We start from the raw sequence: 20,667 nt of genomic DNA, 5'->3' as shown, positions 1-20,667 counted from the left end.
AGAATACCATGAACTTGGAGAAACAATTATCTTAGCAATTTTACCAAATTTGTTTATCATAAGTCAAAAATAAAAAAATTGCTGTTTGTCAGAATAAAGTAAGGGATGCTGAAATCGTAATGGCGACAAGCGAAGGTAGTGGCCACATGGATCTCAGTGGCCCCAGTGGTTTGTTGGAGTGTGGCACTGAGAAATCATGTAATACTCCCTTATGTTCCTTATCACTGTCGTCAAAATTATGCTTCAGAATTATACACATTATGTGCTTAGCCTCCTTTAAGGAATCTTGGTTAGAGATAATAAAGCTTTTTATTTTTTTTTATAGGTTTAAATGAAACACCAGATGTTTATAGCCTTCTAAGGTAAGTTTAATTTTTTTTTTTAAAACAGTGTTACTGTATTTATTAACTCAAGCAGCTTGTCTGGAAATAAATCACAAGTGCTGAAATTGTGTTGGTGATCAATTTACTTACCACCTCAGCTTATTGGCTTTATCTTAGAGATGATAGTCCTTAGGAGAGTGATTGTTTCTACACACAGTGTACAGTAACACCTACATCTGTGTTCAAGCTGTGACCCATCACTTGGGAACAGGCATGGAATTCCCCACTTGGGCCATGTTAATGTGCAAAATGTTTCAAATTTTTTAAATTTTGGGTCTGTGCTACTGTACTGTAAAGGGGTGGTTTTTAAACAGTGACGTTAATCTCTGCAGTGGGGAGGCTGAAGCAGGCAGATCTTGATGAGGCCCACCTGGGCTACATGATGAGAGCCTTTATCCACACGTATCCAAGTATTGGTATTGCAGTGTGCTTGTCCTCTATGGACTTTAGGGAAGATCCTGCCTTGCTTCATCATAGCTGCTTGTGCTGGGAATCCTTGATGCTCTGCCACTTTCTGTCTTTGTCTTCTGTTTGATGCTTCTGTTTTGTTTCCCTCTCTCTTTCTTTCTTTGCTTTTTCCTTTCCCTCCCTCCCTCCCTCCCTCCCTTCCTTTTTTTCTTTCTTTCTTTCTTTCTTTTTTTTTTTTTTGAGACAGGTCTCTCATAAATCCAGGCTGACCACAAACTTGCTGTGTAGCCTAGGATGTGAATAAAGATGAGGACATGACCACTCCTAGATATGGTTGAGGAGAAGGATTTTATTGTAGATATGAGGGAGAGACAGCTGGAAGGGTCCAGACTGAACTGGGCCGTAAGAGAATCAGAGGGGGCAAGAATGCAAGAGAAGAGAGGGCAAGCAGACCAAGAGAGAAGAACAGGAGGTTGAATGGCCAAAATGGCAGGTTTATATAGGAATGAGAAGCTGGAGGAAGGGAAGTGAAGCCTAACCCCTGGGCTAGAGTTTAAGGGGGTAGGGGGCGGGGTGAGAAGTGCTGGGAAGAGCCACAGGTACTGAGCAGACTCCAGGCCTTCATGTGTGCTATTCAGGCACACTACCAACTGAACCACCTCTTACTCTTACATCTCTGTTTCTAAATGTCTCCTTCCTTTTTAAAGATGTGAGAGGAGGCACAGCTGGAGGGTTGGGGCAAAGGTGTATCTGGTAAAATGCTTACTATACAAGTCTGAGGACTAAAGTTCAGATCCCCAGCTCATAGGCAGTGCTGGATGGGCGTGGCAGCCTGCCTACAGTTCTATCACATAGGAGCTGTAGACAGAATCCTCAGAGCTAGCTGACCAGTCAAACTAGCCAAACCTCTGGGTTTAGCAAGATATCCTGGAGAGTAATAGAGGGAAATACTTTGAGCCTCCACATGGACATGCACACATGGGTGCTCAAACACACATAAACATATACATATACATACATACACACACACACACATACACACACACATATATGAACACACATACCATATAGCAAAAAGACAGCGACACAGGGACTTTAGGACATTCTAATCAAATATGACTGTCTTAGGGTTTTTATTGCGGTGAAGAGATACCTTGACCATGGCAACTCTTATAAAGGAAAACATTTTATTGGGACTGGCTAACATTTTAGAGGTTTAGTTCATTATCATCATGGTGGGAAGCATGGTGGCACACAAGCAGACATGGTGCTGGAAAAGTAGCTGAGAGTTCTTCATCTGGATGGGCACACAGCAGGAAGAGAGAGTGAGCTACTGGACCTGGCTTGAGCATCTGAAACGTCGAAGCCTACCCCAGTGACACATTTTTTACATTAAGGCCATATCTACTCCAGCAAGGCCATATGTCCTAATTCTTTCAAATAGTGCCTCCCTATGTGCCTCTATAGGGCCATTTTCATTCACACCACCATGGTGATCTTGTCTTACCTTTCATGGCAAAGATCCTCATTTCCAGAGAAGATCACCTTTCAAAGTCCTGGGGTGAGGACTTGGCAGTCTCATCTGTGGGACACGGGTTACACCAGTGTAGCAGTGCTTAACTCTTCCCTCTTGGACCATAAATAACGGAAGAACTAGAATGAGTGTCTTAAATGTAGGATGATACATGTGCTTTCAGACATGTTTACTTTATAGCGCTTGAGATTTGAAGGTAATGATCTTTCAATGGTATGTATAATGTTTATAACTATCAAATCTAGATTATGTTAATTTTTTTCTTATTTTCTTTCTCCATTTGAAGTGTTACATTAACGAAGCAAGGCACAAGGCATAATGTGGCATACCATCAGTTATGAGAGTGAGTTTTACTGAGTAAAAAATGGCCGAGAGAAGCGGGAAGACTGCTGCAGGACAAGTGTATATTGAGGTGGAATATGATTATGAGTATGAAGCCAAGGACAGGAAGATTGTCATCAGACAAGGGGAGCGGTACCTCTTAGTGAAGAAGACCAATGACGACTGGTGGCAGGTCAGGCGGGACGAGAGTTCCAAAGCATTTTACGTGCCAGCGCAGTATGTCAAGGAGGTCACCCGCAAAGCGCTGATGCCACCCGTGAAGCAGGCAGCTGGGCTGCCAAATAATTCTGTGAAGCCGATACAGAGCATGCACCTCCAGAGATCGACAGAAAACGTGAACAAAATGCCGGAGCTTTCAAGTTTTGGGAAGCCACCGTCATCTGTTCAAGGAACAGGTCTTATTCGTGATGCCAATCAGAATTTTGGATCCAATTATAATTCAGGCCAGACTCTCAATCTAAGCCTGGACCTAACCCATAATAACGGAAAATTTAACAGTGACTCACATTCTCCCAAAGTTTCCAGCCAGAATAGGACACGCTTATTTGGTCACTTTCCTGGGCCAGAGTTCTTGGACGTAGAGAAGACTAGCTTTTCTCAGGAGCAGTCTTGTGACTCAGCTGGAGAAGGCTCTGAAAGAACACACCAGGATTCCGAGTCTGGAGATGAGCTTAGCAGCAGCTCCACCGAGCAGATGAGGGTAAGAGAGAAGTCGGGTGAAATGCGAGCTCGCCTCAATAAAAATGGTACTTTCGTTCAAACCATAGGGTTAAGAATGGGCTGTTCGTCTTTATGTGTTCAGAACACATGGATTCTGTCCCGATTTAAATAGAGAAAAACCTGTGAAATCGTTTGTGACATTCTCAGAGGGTTCCTCTGTGCTATTCCTAATTCTTATATCCCTGTGGAGCTGGAGCTACTTTGAGCATGATAATGTTTTTCTCCCTGCTGATGTGCATTAGGCAGGAAGCTCTTCCTTTAATGGTGGGTGATGCTTATTTTGGTAGAGAATGAGATCTGTTTTCTGGTTGTACTCACTTTGACTTGTTTCTAGCAAGGGCTCAGGTGTACTGCATGGCTGTATGAGGAAAGCTACCACTGGCATATAGGTGGCTAACTTGCGTCATCGAGACTTGCTACCCTGTAATTCCAAGCAGCATAGAGTGGGTAACCCTACTTCCAGTCATTTGCTTGTGTCTTAGGTGTTTCCCCTTGATGGTACGCAATACTGCCGGGAAAGAAATGTGTTCCTGGTTTGGTTTTTACTTTTTCCCCTACCTGGCTTTCTTTTCAGATTGTGTATGCTGGTTTATTTTTCAAATGAAGTCATTTTAAAAGCTCATGTATGAAATTGAAACCTCATATATTTTGGCAATTCTGATTTTTAAAGTAAATTTTTTATTTCCAGTTTAAAATAAATTTAAATGTAACTTTTTGGTCTGAAGTTGTGCTGTCTCTGGGTTGTTTTGTTTGTTTGTTTGTTTGGTTCAGAGTGAAGAGAACCTCCCTCTAACTCCTTTTCCCCTTTTTTTTTTTTTTTTTTTTTTTTGATGCTGGGAACTTAACTCTAGGTCTTGGGCTTAGTAGGTAAGCACTCTGTTGCTGAGCTAACCTCTTCTAACCCTTGTAATAAAATTATTTAGGGTCAAGTCAATTAATTAGGCTGCTCTTAGATATGGTCCAGTTCTACAAGTTGTAACTCTGTTTAGAGTATTTTTGAGTGGATATAGGAAATGAGAGAGTTCTGTAGAGAAACTTCCAGTGTTTGAGATCAAGGCATGAAGTAGCACTATCATTGTCTTCCATGGGCTCTTCAGTTTTAGTGTGATACTCTGATATAGAACGTGTAGTATTTGCTGAGGCTGAATGTGGTGGCACGCCTTTAATCCTAGCACTTAACGAGGCTAGGCAGATATCCGAGTTGAAGCCAGGATGTCTATATAGCAAGTTCCATACCAGACAGAACTACATAGTGAGACCTTGTCTTTAAAATATGTGTATGTGTTTGCATATACATACATATATATGGAGAGAGGGATTTCTGAAATTTTTGTGTGCATTGTTCTTTATGGAGTCTGGAGGCCTTGGGAAAGATGTGTTTTCTGTTCCATCCAGTCACAACCACTGTTTCACAGCTAAAGATGTATTTTGCATTTGTGTTCACAAACAATCCTGTGTTCTTTTGGTTATGATAGTCTTCAGTTCCCTGCACTGGAAGTTGATGGCTCCTGTTCTTCTGTGCTGTAGCACTGTTTGAAAGTCTTATGAGGAGTTCTTTGGCAGGCTCTTAACTCACCATGGCAATGGTCTCAAATCTTTTCATTTTCTTCTTTTTGCTGAATCACTTATACTTTGCTCTGCTCTTATCAGATCACTTTGCCTTATATTTCACAGCAGGAAATAAATCCCCAAACAACACACAAAAGAGTCATGGTATAGAAATAGGGAGCACATTTGCGCAGTAGTCAATAATGCTGGCTTTCCTTTTTAATCTGATTTTTTAGCATTTGCCAGCTGTGTGATAGGGGAAATTTGCTCATTTTGTAATGCTGTGGGTGAACCCTGGGCCTTGGTGCATGCTAGGCAAACACTCTACCACTGAGCTCACCCCAAATCTAAGGAAATTTCATTGATTTTATGTGTGAGTGTTTTGCCTTCATGCATGTATGTGCACCACATATGTGCCTGGTGCCTACAGAGGTCAGAAGAGAAAGTGGCAGATTGCCTGGAACTGGAGTTATGTATGTATGGTTGTGTGCACTGGGAACCAAACCCTGGGTCCCCTGCAAGAGCTCATCATAATTCAGCCACCTCTCTGGCCCTGAGGGGAAAATTCCTTAACCTGTAATAGTCACAGGGATGTTGAAGCACATAATAAGGGCATTAGGTATCTGTTGCTGCTTTTAATTAACTACAAAGTTTATCAGCTTAAAACAGAGAATGGGGCTGGAGAGATGGCTCAGTGGTTAAGAGCACTGGCTGATCTTCCAGAGGTCCTGAGTTCAATTCCCAGCAACCACATGGTGGCTCACAACCACTTTTAATGAGATCTGGTGCCCTCTTCTGGCCTGCAGGGACACATACAGGCAGAACACTGTATACATAATAAATAAATAAATCTTTAAACAACAACAGCAACAAACCAGAGAACATGTCTTTTCTTTGAGGCTGTAATCTTAGGCAAACTAAGCTAAGCTGAGGAATTACTTGTAATGGTGTCTTGCTTACAGTGTTGCTAGTTAAGCATCCTCACAACTGTTGGAATATAGCAAGTAGATTTCCCCTGAATGAGCAGTCAAGGAGTGGGAGCATGGTAGAAGCTCCACCATCTTCAGTTCCTGATCATGGAAATCCTACTGTTGTATCCTGTTGATGATGTAGCTCATTCCTCTTGTCTGTTGGAGACTGCACAGGAATATGAGTAACAGGTTTTGAGGATTAGTGAAGGAATACCTTGATGGTTGTCTGTTAACAGATACTCAGTAAAACACACTTGCCACTATGATTGTCATTTCTACTGTTATTTCCACCATCAAATCTATAAGAACAGCTGTGTTGGCAATTGCCTTTCTCTTGGTACAGTGCAAACATTTCTTGTTCTATTAAAGTGTACTTTCTTTATATTTGCTCTTTTTACTTTTCTACCAGCTTCTGCAAAATAGGGTGTTATGTTCAGACTCACTGTCAAGTCTTTTCTATTAGTGTGTTTTTTATATGTGTGTGTGTGTGTGTGTGTGTGTATACATATATATGTATATATCTATCTATCTATCTATATATATCGGTCTCTCTCTATTTGTGTATATGTGTGTGTGTGTGTGTGTGTGTGTGTGTGTGTGTGTGTGGCACCCACATGCAAGTCAGAGGACAACCCCAGGTGCTTTGCTTTCCACCTTGTTTTTGAGACAAGGCCTCTTTGTTTGCCACTGCACTGTGTATTCGAGGCTAGCTGACCTGTGAACATCTGAGGAGTTCTCTTGTCTCTGCCTCCCATCTTGCCATAGGAGTGTGCTGGCATAATAGATACTGCTACAGCATCCAGCTTTTTGTTTCTTTTTTCCAGACAGGGTTTCTCTGTGTAGTCAGTCCTGGCTGTCCTGAAACTCACTCTGTAGACCAGGCTGGCTTCGAACTCACAGAGATCGATTTGCCTCTGCCTCCCAAGTGCTGGGATTAAATGAGTGCACCACCACTTTGGGTGCCTCCAGCTTTTTATGTGGGTTCAAAGGACTCAAACTCCAGTCATCAGGCACTCTGGTAGTCAGCATTTTTACCTGCTGAGCCATCTTCCCTAGAATTTAGATTTACTTGTATTTTCCCCATTTAGTAAAAGTGTGTAAATCTGCTTTTCCTGTGTTGCGACATTACTCCTTCCTTTACAGACTGAGCCATCTCCCCAGTCCCCTCACCATTTCCCATTTAAAAGGGAATTTGAAAGTTCCTAATAGTCAGGAATACTAGTCATCTGTCAAAAAAATAGATGGCTTGCAAATATTTTGTTCTCTTGTGTAACTTTTCTTTTTATCCCTTTGGTTGGCTCTTTCTCAGAACCAGTGTTTCATTTCCATGAACTCCAGCTTATCAGTTTCCTATGTGGGTCATGCTTTGTTAAGTTTGGGAGCTCATAGCATAGCAATTTTAGGTATTTGAAGAAACAGAATCATTAGGGTGTGTGTGTGTGTGTGTGTGTGTGTGTGTGTGTGCGCGCGCGCTCACATGTATTTTCTTAAGTACACACATACACAAGGTGGGGGTATATTTTAAGCACTTGGTTGCATAAGCATGCAGACTTGCAAAGTTCAGAATCCATGGATTTCCTGGCAGGCTGATGCTCCAGGAAAATAGTGTTGTTCTGGTACTTTTGTTGTTGTATACAAGAATCCATCGCCAAGTCTGAGGTTGTGAAGATTTACTCTGTGCCTTCTGACAGTTTTTTTTTTTTTTTTTTTTTGTTTTGGTTTTCCAAGACAAGGTTCTCTGGCTGTCCTGGAACTCTGTAGCCCAGGCTGGCCTCCAACTCACAGAGATCTGCCTACCTCTGCCTCCCTAGTGCTGGGATTAAAGGCGTGAGCCACCACCGCCCAGCGCCTTCTGACAGTTTTATAGTTTAGGTTTTTTAATCTTTTTGAGTTACTTTTTAAATAAAGTGTGAAATAAGCATCTAATACTTGCCCCTGACCCCCAAACAGAGTTTCTCTGTATAGCCCTGGCTGTCCTGGAACTTGTTTTGTAGACCAGGCTAGCCTCAAACATGGAAATCTGCTTGCCTCTGCCTCCTGAGAGCTGGGATTACAGGTGTGCATCATCATGTCTGCCCTCCAATTAATTTCCTTTTAAAAGTGAGTGTCTAGTCCTTCTTGTGCAGTTCGTTTAAAGACATCTGCTTCATCAGGTAGCTCAGCACTCCTTGTTGAAAATCAGTTGACCTCAGACACAGTGTCATGGTTTCAGGACGTTTAGTGCCTGCCTGTTAATTTATTCACTTACACCTGTAGGGACAGTCCTGAGTGCTCCTGTTTTGTTGTCTTTTCAAACTGTGAAGTGTTAGCCTTCTTCCTTTTTTTTTTTTTTTTTTTCCCCTAAGAGTTGCATCTTTTCTGGGTCCTTTAACTTCCGTGTCAGTATTAGAATTAGCTTGTCAGTTCCTAGAAATAAACTAGCTGAGATCCTGGTAGAGATTGTCTTTGAGGCTGTACAACAATTTGTAGTATCCATTTCTGTTCATCTTACTCCCCTCAGGCTGAAATCTTCAGATTTATTAGCTCAAGGAAAAGTTATGGCCTGGAGGATGGTTGAATAGGTAAGAATGCATATTGCTCTTGCAGAGGATCTGAGTTCAGTTCCCAGAATGATAGCAGGTGGCTCACACTCATTTGCATCTCCAGCTTCAGAGGATATGACAGCTCTGGCCTCCATGGGCACCTGTACACACATGCACATACCTACACACAGATACACGTATACATAATTAAGATGAAATTTAAAAAGAAAGTATGCTTCATGTTGATATATAATTTTCTAGATACAGAAATCTTTTTTTGTTTAGTTTTGTTATTTTTCTTTCACACTTTTCTCTCTTTTTTAGAGAAGTATAATTCTTGTCTTCGTTCCTCTATAAAGATTTTTTTCTCTGCTGTCCTTCAAGATTTCCTTCCATTTTGGATTTTGTAGCTTGAATATGATATGCTTGTGTGTAGGGTATTTGGTTCTCATCCTATTTCCAGTTTGGAAAACTTGGATTGGGATATTGTCAAACAGATTCTACCCAGCCATGTTCAGTCTGCTGTTCATACCATCAAATCATCTGGTATTTTTGTTACAGTTTTTTAACTTCTTGCTTGCATTTTGATTCTTTGGTGGGATTTTAAAAAAATCTTTTCCTATGACTCATTTGTCTTTGCATATTGTCCACTTTGCCCTTAATAACATTAAACGTATTAACAGTATCTGAAGTTCTCTGTCTTGGTAATTCTAGCATCTTTACTACATCCAAGTTTGATTGTGTTACTTGCTTTCGTTACTGTGTTTTGTTACCTTTCAGCATGCCTTGCAATTTGGTTGAAAGTCAGATATGTATCAAGTAATAGTAACTGAATTAAATATGCCCATAGTGTGAGGTGTTAGGTTAATTTGGCCAGAAATTGGTTTAATGTTTGTTGTAGTTGTATATTACTAGATGCTTGAAATTCAAGTATCTGTGAATTTGGCTCAGTTGCTTTGGGGATTTTTGTGGGTATTCATTTTTTTTTTTTTTTTTTAACAGTCTCAATGAGGCCCACACTGGCCTCAAACATGCAAGAATGGCCTTTAACTTCCTCCTGCTTCCCTCTCTCAAATGCTAGGATCACAAGTGTGTGGTGGCACTGTGCCTAGTCTCTTCTAAGAGCTTAGGTACTTACTTCTTGACATCTTCTCTGTGGTCCACTGGAGCCCACAGTGGGGGAAGTGTCATAGTATTCTGTAATCCTGTGGTTAGTCTCAGTCTTTCACTGTTTGCTATTGGGCTGTGAATTTCCTCTCTCTTAGTTTTACTTTTTCCCTTAGGGAAGACCAGAGCCTCTTCTGAGGGCTTTGGAGTACGGGGACCATTTTCTCCAGACTGGATAAATTCTACTGAAGGTGTGTCTTGTCATGTCCCTGTCTGTATTAGCAGGACTACCTGGACTTAGATCACTGGGTTACCTTTTCTCCTCTTATCAGAGCCATGAAAATGTTTTTGTTAAACCTTTACTGAAGGGACCTGGTGGTGGCTTTGGAACTAAACCCCACCAAAGTCCAGGGTCTCTCAGAGAATCTAGGTCCCTCTAGTGTGTCCATTAATTCATCATGCTTCTCTTAGGGGTTCCAACAAGTTTATAACTCTAGTAGTTTCTGTTTAGTTGCATCTCCTCTGCAACTCTGGATTTACCCTTCCAAATGCTGGGGCAATAATTTGCCATGAGAGGTTGTCTGATGGATGCCAGCAATCATGAATTGTTTGATTCTTGGTTTTGTCTTGATGTTTAGAGAGTGATGACTTTGATATTTTCTGCAAATTAGAACTAAAATTGGAAGTCCATAGGATCATGAGTAAAAAAAAAAAAAATTAAAATGAATATGTGTGTTGAGTGTGGGTGTGCATGTGGAGGTCAACTGGATTTTCTCCTGCCACTGTTCTAAGGATCAAATTCAGGCAGAGCCAGGTGGTGGCAGCACACGCCTTTAATCCCAGCACTTGGGAGGCAGAGCCTGGTGGATCTCTGTGAGTTCGAGGCCAGCCTGGGCTACCAAGTGAGTTCCAGGAAAAGGCGCAAAGCTACACAGAGAAACCCTGTCTTGAAAAACCAAAAGAAAACAAACAAACAAACAAAAAACAAATTCAGGCAGTTTCTTATGGCAAGAACTTATCCACTGAGCCATCTTGTGGTTTTGTTGCTGTTTAGTTTATTAATGTATAGTATATTGGTTGGTTTTTGAATACTGACCAGCTAATACTATTTTTGGCCATGGTCACATGAGGGGTCTAACTGGGCCAATGATCTTATGTATTGCTGAAATCCATCTATTAAATTTTCTTTTGCATTTGTACTAAAAAGATGTTGGTTTGCTTTTTTGGTGGGTGATCTGTTGCTCAATCGGGATATCAATGAAATGAGTGGGGAAGTACTCCCTCTTTGTATTTAGTGAGAGGATGTGTAGTTTTGATAGTGTTTTCTTTTGAATCGTCCTGGGTGTCATGTTTGCTTTCTTTAATAATGTTAGAAACAAAGAATAATGGTGGCATGGGACATGGGAACATAGGAACAGTAAATGTAGCTTGGCAAGGCAGTGTCTTTTTGTAAAAAGGGTGCACCAGAACCCATTGAGGCTAGCTAGCAAGCACATTTGAAAAGATGATTTCTATCTTTTTATCCCTGATGTAGGTGGTGCCTGCCACTCATCCCATTGGTGGAACTTGACTTCACAATCTGATTAGTTTGGCGAATCAATATCAAGGGGAAGGTTTAAGTTACTTTTCATAGGAAAAAAAAAAAAAGAACATTTCTTAAAATAGTTACTGAGGTATTAAAAATTATCATTTTATTTTGGGGAGATTAGGACCCTAAGGAATTGGTAGGTTTCATTGAAGTTATCAAATTTACCCTGGCAGTGTTCCTTTCTTGCCATTTCCCTATGTATGGTGTCTTCATTTATGTTTCTAGTTTATTCACCATGTTTGTTTTTCTTTCTGTCACTTTTCTTTGTTGGTGTTCAAGGGCTTTGTAGGTTAGCCACCTTTTCAAGTAGTGCAGTACTTGTTTCATTGATTTTATTTTCCTGCTGTAAATTTCACTGATTTCATTGTTTTGTCTTGTTTTTTGAGGCAAGGTTTCTTGTAGCCCAACTTAGCTTTGAACTGTGAAGTAAGATGACCTTGAACTCCCAATCCTTCTGGAATTAAAGCATTTCTCACCATGCCTAGCTATGTTTTTTCTTTGTTTTTGTTTTTATTTTTTTGAGACAGTGTTTCTCTGTGTAACAGCCCCAGCAGTCCTGGAACTTGCTTGGTAGACCAGGTTGGCCTCAAATTCAGAGATCCACGAACTTCTGCCTCCTGAGTGACGGCATTAAGGGTGTGCGTCATTGTGCCTGCCCTAGCTTTGATTCTTTCTCATTGGTGAGCTCCTCCTTTACTCCAGCTTCTTGAAGTGGGTGGGAGCTTAGTTAATTGGTTTGAAACTTTCCCCATTTCCTAATATGAACATGCAAATCCAGCAAATGTGCTGTCTTTTGTCTTCATATTGTTGAATTCAGTGCATTTTAAAATTCTCAAGACTTGCTTTTATGCTCTTGGGATGCTTGGGGAAGTATCTTGTTTAGTTTCCAAGTGTCTGGAGATTTTTTTTTTTAATTTTGTATTACTGGTTTTATGGTTTGGTGCCTTTGTGTTTGTGTAACAATCTGTGATTCAGTTTTTAAAAAAAATTTGTTGAGAGTTGTTTAATGTCCGGGAAAGGATCTGGGAATATATTCTATAGACACTAAAATAGTCTATTCTGTTGTTGGTCTATAATTTTGATGAGACCCTTTAGTTTGGTCTTGCTGATTTTATGCCTCCTTGCTGGAAGAGTCCTGCTGGTAGGTGGATCTGTCTTCTCAAGTCTTTCTGCTGGGGGGTTCATATATTTTCATCATCATTTCCTGTGGCATACTTCAATACATACACTTTTCCAGATTATTATGCTTTCCTGTACATTTGATGTCTTTATAAATATTCATAGTCTGTTTCTGGCAGTTTTCTTTGCCTTGAGATCTACTTTATCTGCTCTTATAAAAACATATAGGTAGGCCTTTTATCTATCTATCTATCTATCTATCTATCTATCTATTTATTTATTTGAGCTGAGGACCGAACCCAGGGCTTTGGGGCTTGCTAGGCAAGCGCTCTACCACTGAGCTAAATCCCCAACCCAAGGTAGGCCTTTTAAATTCTTTCTTTTCACTCTGTTCTGCCAATCTTTGTCTTTCAAGGGCACAGACAGTTGAATTTAAGTAATTATTGATAGCTAACCCTTAAGTCTGCCGTTTTAGCTAACCCTTAAGTTTGCCATTTTACATTTTGTTTTCTGTTTCTTCTTACACTGGCTTTCTTGGGGCATTTTTCAGAGTTCCCTTTTGGATGCTTTCATTTGTGGTTTTTAGTGCTTGCTCCATGCATGGGCATGGGCTGTCATTCTGCTGGTGTCATATTGCTAGTTTATGAGTTCATGCTCCCTGGATTTTTTTATTCTACCAGTTGTAACTGTCCTGTCCTAAACACAAAAGCCCTTACACTGTATTTTTGTTTGTTTGTTTGTTTGTTTTGTTCAACTACTAAACATAGTCTAGAAGCTCTAGGGGTGAACTCAGAATTCTTTCTTCTTCTTTTGCCTTCCAGATCTTTCCTTTCACCATTTCTATCTTGCCTAGAGAAACAGCAAGCTTAATTATTCATTTAGGGTCAGCTCTTCAAAAACACTCATACCTTCTGACTTCTATGGTTTTTGATGAGAAGCCTTTTGTTGTTGTTGTTTTTTTAACTTTCTTTTATAAATGAGTCCTGTTTCTCTTGTAACTGCTTTTATATTTGTCTTGTTAAGTTTGACTGTGGTGATTTTAGAGTGGATCTTTGTGGGTTTATCCTGTTTGTAGTTTGTTCGATACTCCCCACCCCCTATCCCGTTTGGTAAGTTTCTGACATTCTACAATTTTTTTTTTTCAGCCCTACACTCTCTCACTCCTGCTTTCTCTTTTTGGGACTTTGATGTTATGAATGAATGTTAGATCACTTATTACGGTTTCATGGGTATTTGATGCTCTGTTTAGTTTTATCTTCTGCTTTCTTTTTGTTGATGGGATTGGCTAATTATTGTTAATAGTTAGAATGATGTGGAACTTGAGGTCAGCCTGGGCTGCATAGCTAGGTTCTGTCACAGAAAGCAAGTACTTCAAGTGGGCTCTTCATCTTTCCATCACTCCATTCTGATGTTGAACATTCTGTGTATTGCTTCTATGATTTTCAGTTCTAAAGTGTCTGTTTCCATTTCTCTCCATATACATATTGTTCTAGCTAGCTTTTTGTTCCTATGATAAAGCACCATGATCAAAAGTAACTTGGGAAGGAAAGGGTTTATTTGGCTTTAGGTCACAGCCCATCATCAGGGGAAGCCAAGACAGGCGCTCTCAGGGCAGGAGCTTAAAGCAGAAACCACAGAAGAATGAGGCTTGCTGGCTTGTTTCCCTGGCTTGCTCAGCTACCCTTCTTATACAGCCCAGGCCTGCCTCCCTGCCTAGAGATGGCATAGTGGTTTCAGCCTCCTACACCAATTAGCAGTTCAAGTATACCATACAGACATGTCCACAGGTTAATCTGATGGAGTCAATTCCTCAGTCGAGGGTCTGTCTTCCTGGGTGTGTCAGGTGGTCACGTATATATTTTCTTTTAATGTTTTTTATTTAATATTTATTTTTGCAGATTTGGGTGTCAAACCCAGGGCCTTGCAGATGCTAAGCAAACACTTTTGTCAGAGAGGGACATTCCCCGCCCTTTTAGATTAGCTGCCTCACTCTGACAGCAGATAGTTCCTTATTATTACACGGTGAAGGAGGTAGTTCTACTTGTCAGGTTTTGGTATTCCATTTATTTGGCCATGTGACTTTCATTACTACTGGTGTTAATAAGAGTTCTACTCTCTGCAAGGCCTTCTCTCTAGTGGAAAAGTAGTCTGGACGTGCGTGCATGCGTGAGTAGATGCCTTACTATTGACCTGCATTGATTATTCTGGTTCCTGTCTCTGCCTTTCTGACACTAGTCCAGCAGTGGTTGGGGTACTTGGTTAGAGCCTGGTGAGTGTAGGTGAGGCTGATTTTCCCCCCCTTCCTTTGTGGCATTTTTCCTAGAGTAGAGTGTTATATATGCGAAGGCTTTTATTTAGCTAGAATGTCTCTTTTTTGGTCTCTGCCTGATAGGGCAGGGGTTTCTTTCAGGGACTTTTGGGTCTACTATGTTTGTTGGTGTTGCTGACTTCCTTTCCAAGTCTTGGATGTAGGAAACCAAGAGTAAATGAAGATGACTACAGCAGGAAGCAGAAACAGAACATGGCATCTCCAGGATGTTATTCAGAGAGGAAGGCACAGTTGTTTGCATGTGGTTTGCTTAATCTCACTTAGGCTGGTCTATAAACCAACATCAGTCAAATGAATAACAACAAAGGAACATTGACTTTTTTACTCTCAGATTTCACTAAAATACCACTCAAGTAAGATTCAATGTAAATAGAACCAGCCTTCATTGTATAGAAACCATGAGCATTCTTGTGAAATATGTGTATCTTTTTTTTCCATCTTACTCCCCCATTAATATTTTCTGTGAACAAAGCAAGGGTAATAGAGACAATTGAACGGAATTAAAATGTCCATCTTTCACATTAACTCAGAGATGCAGTTAAAGAACAATAAAAAAATGAATGAAGAAAATACTAAAAACGCTATTTGATTATTCCCTCTTCAGACTGCACATTAATACTTTTACTTTTCTATAGGCAGGCATCATTAAAGACTACTACATATATCTTCAATTTCGTAATTATTCTTATTCTGAGTATTTTATCTTTTTAGTTATTTAAAACTAATGCTATGACTAGGGAAATGGCCCAGTGGGTAAGGGCACTTCCACCAAGCCTCATGACCTGAGTTTGATCTCCAGGACCAGCATGGTTGAAGTGTTAGACCCTAAGTTAACCTGTAAGCCCCACCTACCCAAGGACCAGCTAACTTCCTGGGATTCTGGGAGTTGTGGTTGTTGGGAAATAATAGCGTAGTCTCATGGGAAACTACGGTGACCTATGAGTTTTGTCCATCTAAGTTCCACCAGTGTGTGTCTGGAGGCCACTCACCTGGCAGATTTCCAGGTGATGGTCCTGACCAAAATCCATCTTGGTTAGTATCCAACACTTTAATAAATACTTGCTTTAATTTGGCCAAAATGGTGGAACTTGTTTTTCTCTGGCGAATTTCAGGATTAGTAGAAGGAGAGAACCATTCCTGCAAGTTGTCCTCTGCCCACCATATGTGCCGTGACACATGGTGTGCTCCCCAGACCCACACACAGACACATGTACGTGGTTTGTTTTGTTTGTTTTATGAGTTGAATGCTAGTTCTAGTTTCCATCTCTTGTAGTTTTACTTTCTAGAGATCAAGTCACATGTTAAACCATTCATGACTGTCTCAAACTAAGTATTTCTACCTTTTAAAGAACTAAGTACACGGGCGGTGCTGGCTCACGCCTTTAATCCCAGCACTTGGGAGGCAGAGGCAGGCGGATCTCTGTGAGTTCAAGGCCAGCCTGGGCTACAGGGTGAGTTCCAAGACAGCCAGAGAAACCTTGTCTTGGAAAACAAAAAACAGAACAAAACAAAAAACAAACACCACCTAAGTATAGTTGTCATGATTTATTATACTCTAGGCAAAGGGGCAGCAGTGTAGCTATTCTGCAAGCCATGTAAGACTATGTGCAGCACCTGGACTCTGCCAGCAAATATCACCTTTTTTGAGTGATTTTACCTTAGTTTCTGTACAAAAAGTACATCAGACAACAGAATCTATCAATCATAATTAAGGGTGTAATGTGAAGCTCACTTTGGCACCCAAGTACTACCTTCTACTTTCTAAAACATTCTGAGAGATTTGGTAGTGTTTTAAACCCCAGTAATCCCTTAAAATGATAGAAAACAGTGCAGTGAGACCTTGACACTTATTTGTGCTTCGTCATTATGATCTCTGACACCACAGGGTATGCACATTGATAAGTAGAACTAACATTCTATGTCACGTGGCTCCTCCTGTGCCAGACTCAGAAGTGATTTTGTACATACACCAGGTCCCATTTCAACCTAGCAACAAGTGAAAAACTTGAGGCTTAGAGATTAAATGGCCTGTCCAAAGTCATATATCAAAGCAGATGACAGTCAAAGCCTACATCTGTCCTAACTCAAATTCAGACATCATTCTTTCTTAAATTTAAAAGAAAGAAAATTAAACAGCAGTTACACTTGTGCTCAACAGACAGTTGTAGTCTACAAACAGGTTGCTTCCTAAGTATGACAATTAGAACTTAAACAACATAAATTCACAACAGCAAACCACCGTATCCATACCAGGCTTGGGTCTTCAAACAAACTCATCAAATAGGCAGAGATCTGTTACTGAAGTAGCCCTCTCCCTAAAACTAAGACTTTGCACTGGTTCCAAGCAATAAAGCATCATTAAGTAGGAAGTTTGTGGAAGGCCAGGCAGATGTCAAGGCACATATCACTCTAAGCTTTGGGAAAGCGAAGAGTCTCTATTGACCCTAGTACCCTGGTGGGGAGGACCTAAGAAAAAGATCAGCAGAGAAGAGGATTGGGATGTGTGGTGGTTTGAAAGAAAATGGCCTCCAAAGGGAGTGACACTATTAGGAGATGTGGCCTTGTGGGAAGAAGTATTTCACTGTGGAGGTGGGCTTTGAGGTCTCTCTTGTTCAAGCTTCCCTTAGTGGGACTGTTCAGTCAACTTCCTGCCTGCAAGGACTCTGAGCTATTTCTCCAGTACTGCATCATGCTGCCATGTTCAAATTGTGGAGTCTCTGCATTCAATTACACCTTCTTTCGATTCCCATCTAATGTTCTTCTTTAAAGGTTGTGTTCTATCAGGTAGAGGAGATGGCTTAGTTACTAAAGGTACTTGGACCAGACCTAACAACTGGTGTTCCATCCCCAGGATCCACATTGTGGAAGTAAAAAAAAAAAAAAATCAGTCAATTCCCACAAGTTGTCCTGTGGTCTCCATACGTGTACTGTGGCACATACATACAATAAGTAACAAAGGAAATAGCTGTTTATAACAGTACAGTTTTCCAAACAAAAGCAAACAGCATTCATCTAGATCTCTTAATCTATGTATTGGTGGCTGGGCAGTTGCAGCATACACCTTTAATCCCCGTAGTCAGGAGGCAGAGGAAGGTGGACTTCTGTGAGTTTAAGGCTAGCCTGGCCTACAGATCTGAGTTCTAGGACAGGTGGGGCTATACAGAGAAACCCTGCCTGTGTTTGTGGTTTAGTATATCTTTTCTACAACAGATAATACCAGGTACTACACTAAGCACCATAATATACTCAGATAACCAAGTATGGCCTGGAGATTACAAACTAGTAGAAGAAAGAGAAAGCAGTCACAACTGTGATGTGCACAACGGAGGGAAACCACAGGTAGAGTGGAAGCTTGCCGTGGAAGTGTGAACTGCTGAAGCTGGGGATAAGCAAGCTTGTTAAGAGAGAGAAAAAAAAAAAAAAAAAAAAAAAAAAAAAGCTGGAGAAATGGCTTAGCATTTGACTGGAGGCTCACAACTTTAGCTCCAGGGGGACATACCACTCTTTTTTGGCCTTTACAAGCATGCACACATGTACATACACTCATACACACACAAATAAAAATAAGTCCTTAAAAGAAAGGTTTAAATTTTGGGGTTTAAATAGTAGTGTCACATGACTTTAATTCCAGCACTTGGGAGGCAGAGACAGGCATATGAATCTCTGTGAGTTTGAGGCCAGGCTGAGTTCCAGACAGCAGGGGCGTTTACATAGAGAAAACCCTTCTCAAACAAAACAAAACACATTTATATTTTAAATAGAACATTTCCAATTTCAGGAAGAATAAATGTACCTTTTCCTATTTCCCATTAAATATAACTATAAACTTTGAGATTAACAGATGATATAAAACCACAAATTCTCCTGATAGGAAGAAGACAGACAAAACAGTAACATGGGAAAAGTTGTTCACTTGACCAATTTTTGGTTTATAAACCAACCTAAGTGAGATTAAGCAAACCACATGCAGACAACTGTGCCTTCCTCTGTGAATAACATCCTGGAGATGCCATGTTCTTTTTCTGCTTCCTGCTGTAGTCATCTCCTTGTCAAATCTTGCTGCTTAATTAAAACGTGAAAGAACAGTAGTTCTTAGATTTTTATTTGACTGTGTATTCAGAAAATCAGAAGACTTGAAACTTCATGAGAACTGTGAACTTCTTTCTTAGGAAAGTCACATTTTTATCACATTTTACTATAGTTTCAAGGTACCCAGAGACCCAAATAAGAGTGGTCTGGACCAAGTAATTTCAGAATAAAAAACAGCAAGACTTCAAGAAAATGGAGGCATAGATGAGTAGGTGGAAGAAAGTTTGAGAGTGAAACAAGACAGACTTGAAATTACATTTGTATGAACCTGGAAGGCGAAGCTGACTCAGCTGGGAAGAGTGATCTCTTTCTTTTGGCAACAGTTTCCTGCCCCAGGAAGATAACAACTGGGGTCTTTCCATAAGAACCTGTTGATACTAGAACACAAATACTTTAGCCAGCTCCCCCGGAGCAAAAAGCTCCCTTTATTTGGAGATAGCTCTGTTCCTAAGGCTCCTTCCTCACTTAGTTGTGACCTTTTTAAAGACTGAGCACAAAGCTGTGGATTGTCTTCTAAGAGAATGACTCTGTGTGTGTTTGTGTCTGTTCATACTATGGTTTATTAGCTCACAGGCCACATGAAAACCCTCTGTTCTCTCCTACCTTTTTACATTGTGTCAGTGGTCCTTGCTTTTATCTTTCTTCAACATTTCCCCCTTCATCCCTTCTTTCCTTTTTTTTGGAGACAGATTCACAGGATAGTCCTGGTTGGCCTTGAACCTGTGATCCATCTGCCTCTACCTCCCAAGTGCTGGAATTACAGGCATGCACCATGCCCAGTTCATTATCTCTTTGCCGAGCAAACGGGGCTTGTTTTATCTTCTAAATAGTACTTGCCCTTTTTTTTTTATGATTCCTAGATATAGTTGGTTTTATTTTTATATTTGTTTGTTCCCCCACACCCTCCTTCATATTTGTGCATTAGTCAGAGTGCTTACTAAGTACTAGAAACTCATTCATGAATAGTTTAAGGAGAAGAACTTCCTTGTTTCTGAACGTGAACTGTGGAATGGCTTTTTTCACCTGGCAGTAGAAGGATCAGAACAGGGACCTGTACACAGTGAGGATTCTCCATGCTCTTAGCGATGGTTGTCTGTCCATGATGTTTCATCCCCCTGACTAGAGGCAAGTTACCAACAACTGCCAGGTATACCCTCAGTTTTTCTGTTCAACAATCTGGTTTTCTTTCCTTAGTTCTAATGGAGCAAACCTTGGAGGAGTCTGGCTTGGCTTGATTTGAGGCAATGCTTGTACTGTTTTTAACAGCCAGAGGTTTGACTTATGTCTGGGGGCATGATTGAAGCGGATCCAAACTGCATAGCTAGAATTTGAAAAAGAGTTCCCCCAAAGAAGCTTGTAGATAGGTTGTTTGCAGAATTAGGGAGTGGTGCCAGGCAGACAAAGTAATATTGCCTACACTTTCTAGGTCTTCCCACATTATACTTACTCTGTGCCAGGATGGCAGTTGACACCGACTCCTGTAAAGGTCAGGGGAGAGTATAGGCAGGAAGTAAAGTTCCCAAGCTTACTCTGGGCCAAATAGGAAAATTGGAAGATACAAGAGTTTAAGTGGTATAAAGTAAAAAGAATAAAATACCTTTGAGTGAACATGTGCATGTCTGACTCCGCTAGTTAGAAATTTCTCGATGCCAAAGATTTTGTCATTTTGATAATCACTATTACAGAATATATCTATTAGCAACACTCGGTTTAAAACAACAACAACAAACAACCCATAAGGCTGAGGAAGTGGTCAGTTGTTAAAATTTGTGTTGCAAGCATGAGGACTTGAGGTCAATCCCCAGAACACATGAAAGAAAGCCAAGTGTGGTGGTGCATTTGTAATCTTAGCTCTGGGGAACTGGAGAGAGGTAGATTGCTGGGGCCAGCTGGTCAGATGGCCAGTACCAGGACAATGGGAAACTGTTTCCAAAAAATAAAACAAAAAATAAGAGGTGAATGGTGCCTAAGTAATGACACTTTGTAGCTGGAGTTTTCCTGGTCCTG

At 40.6% G+C, this 20,667-nt stretch overlaps 1 protein-coding gene across 6 annotated transcripts in view; it reads left to right on the top strand.

Moving 5' to 3' along the window:
- Arhgap12 (Rho GTPase activating protein 12) overlaps positions 1-20,667 on the top strand; it is a 111,525-nt gene that overhangs the window by 22,960 nt on the left and 67,898 nt on the right. For all 6 annotated transcript variants that reach the window (XM_036187616.1, XM_036187614.1, XM_036187619.1 and 3 more), the window contains 2 exons: positions 326-362; positions 2,612-3,367. In XM_036187616.1, the coding sequence (XP_036043509.1) occupies positions 2,690-3,367 (678 nt within the window). In that variant the 5' untranslated portion in view covers positions 326-362; positions 2,612-2,689. The remainder of the gene's footprint in view (positions 1-325; positions 363-2,611; positions 3,368-20,667) is intronic.

This window comes from Onychomys torridus, chromosome 5 (genome assembly GCF_903995425.1).
Source record: "Onychomys torridus chromosome 5, mOncTor1.1, whole genome shotgun sequence".
NCBI classification, from domain to species: domain Eukaryota; kingdom Metazoa; phylum Chordata; class Mammalia; order Rodentia; family Cricetidae; genus Onychomys; species Onychomys torridus.
This window is presented reverse-complemented; position numbering and strand designations above follow the sequence as displayed.